Source organism: Mesitornis unicolor, unplaced genomic scaffold (assembly GCF_000695765.1).
Source record: "Mesitornis unicolor isolate BGI_N332 unplaced genomic scaffold, ASM69576v1 scaffold46986, whole genome shotgun sequence".
In the NCBI taxonomy this organism is placed as follows: domain Eukaryota; kingdom Metazoa; phylum Chordata; class Aves; order Mesitornithiformes; family Mesitornithidae; genus Mesitornis; species Mesitornis unicolor.
In genome coordinates this window covers 17338-19697 of record NW_010191196.1, presented here as the reverse complement: position 1 = coordinate 19697, position 2360 = coordinate 17338, and the positions used below count along the sequence as shown (strand labels likewise).

At 34.1% G+C, this 2360-nt stretch overlaps 1 protein-coding gene across 1 annotated transcript; it reads left to right on the top strand.

Moving 5' to 3' along the window:
* Window positions 1-162: 162 nt before the first annotated feature.
* LOC104542378 (zinc finger protein 644-like) lies at window positions 163-1874 on the top strand (the record flags this gene model as incomplete). Its single annotated transcript, XM_010186662.1, has 1 exon — window positions 163-1874. A coding segment is annotated over one exon (193 nt), but the record flags the coding sequence as incomplete, so codon positions are not given.
* Window positions 1875-2360: the final 486 nt, after the last annotated feature.

The window sequence follows — 2360 nt, the reverse complement described above, 5'->3', positions numbered from 1 at the left end:
CATTGTATAATGCTATACGATATTATATATGATATTTCTTTATATATTATATGTGTGTTGGTATATAATGTGTTACATATTTATAATATTTATATCATTTTAGATATAATTTTCCAGCAGAGCTAGATATATCTTGATGAAATAACTTTAATATTTGCCTAGGTTTTGTGGTCTGGTCTTTCGGGGACCCCTGTCTGTTCAAGAAGACTGGATAAAGCACTTGCAGCGGCACATTGTCAACGCAAATCTTCCACGGACTGGAGCTGGCATGGTCGAGGTCACATCACTACTTAAAAAGCCTGCTTCAATTACTGAAACTTCGTTTTCTTTACTGATGGCAGAAGCAGCATCATAGAACGAGGAAACATTTTAAATTTTGATTGGGTGTAAATTTGAAATACTTTGTCATTTTTTTAAAATAAATTGCTACACTAAATTATGTTTATAAATGCTCACGACAGAAAACCAGAGGAAGCGGATTACAGTAACATCAAAATAAGTTGAATACTTAACAGTTACAGTAAGTAGTCTTTATATTTTCTATAGGGTGGCAGATGTGTTTTTAAGGTTTATTCTGTTTTTGTCGGTTACTGTGTTCACTCTCAGTACGAGACCATCACAAGTATGGCAGCCATTTCTAAATTGTTGCACATGGGTACTTAAAAGGCAGATTTTAATAAAACCAAGAAACCGTGTTCTCTTCAGTGTTACCCAAATCAAGGCTCTGTTGATTCCAAAAAGAATTACATAGTAAAATAAGATATTATTCTATTTTGTTTGTATGTATGTAGTGTTTTGTATAATACCGAGAACTGCTAATACAATTTACTCAACTTAGGGCATTAAATATCCTGTACTTCATAGTTCAAGAGACTGTTTCATTCAGATAGGGCAATTAGTACTATTCTATCTAGGTGTGTAAGTGTTTTTTTTAAATCACATGAGGCTTTTTGTACTAAAAAAAAGTGGAGGGAAACTTGTTTAAACAAATTTCTAAGAGAAAATATGTACATAATACTGGAAATTTGTGGTAAGGAAATATTCTTTACTTCAGTTGCATTTCTCACTGACAATAAAGTGGTGCATCCATGCTACCTCCTACTTGTCAACAAAGATGGTATTTACCCGTATGTTTTTGTATCATAGTAGATTCAATCCGAGTTTCTTTATTACGAAGCATCTTTTTGTTAACAAGTTTGTTTCTTTATGATGATTTACTCCAAGTCTGACTTGCTTCCAGAAGTTTGCCTCTCTCCTCTTTTATTTAACACTGTAGAAATGTACTAATAAGCATTGCTCACTACACGGTTAGAGTAGACTTTTCATTTATAATTCTGTTTAAAAGATTTATCATTAGGGAATTCGAACACAGATTGAAATGTTTCTACATATGAAGAGAATGTTTACAACTTTAAAATTTAGAGCTTGTTTTGGATGTGATTATATGTATGAAAACTGTAACACTATGCTCATGCTAAGGACCTACTTACAGAATTACCGAAATAAATGTGCTGTGAGGATGGAAATATGGTGCAGGTGTCTTGGTCATGATAAATTGTGTTTGTTCATTTAAACTGTCTTCAGAACATCATTTTTTTTTGTTTAAATCCAATCAGATTCCTCTACAAATCAATTTTGTATGCAAGTAACATTTCATTTTACTCATATAGGGTAACAGATACTGTAGTTAAGCCAAGGATATGCATTGATATTTTCGTTATATGTAAATAAAGTTAAAGCAGTTAAAGCAAGAGGAGTATTTTGGTAGAGTATATACATACCTCACTGCCAGTGAAATTGCTTTCCTATGGTATATCTCCTTACCAGAAAAATCTCTAAATAAAAAGGTTTAAAGAAAATCTAAATGTCTATAATGTGAAGCATTTATTTGCATTGTGTGAAATTAAGTTTGTGAAATGGATTTTGTCGTGCTTGAGATTAGAACCTTCTCATGATCTGAAGTAAAAAGTACATTTACTTGCAATAAACTGACTTGTTCGCAGACGCATTAACACTTGATTGGTGGAAAATGTGAATATAAACGTCTGTCTTCCTGTGCGTGCACCAGGTTTGTGCAGGTTGTGGTGCAATAGAAAACACGGAGCCAAGGCCGGGGTCCTGAGCCCAGGCCATCCCAGCTCTGTGAGGGCTGTCACGAAATCAGTGACGCTTTGCCACAGCTAACTTTATTGTCACAGTTTATCCCCTTTCTTATTGTAAGCCAGAAAATCTCCATCGATGCATGTAAAGGCTGGAGGAAAAACTACTTCAGAGATTTTAGGAAAGACAAGTGGGACGTTGTAGTGCGTGTATGCAGACTAACACATTTCTCAATTTGAATGGCTGTGGGATTTTTTCTT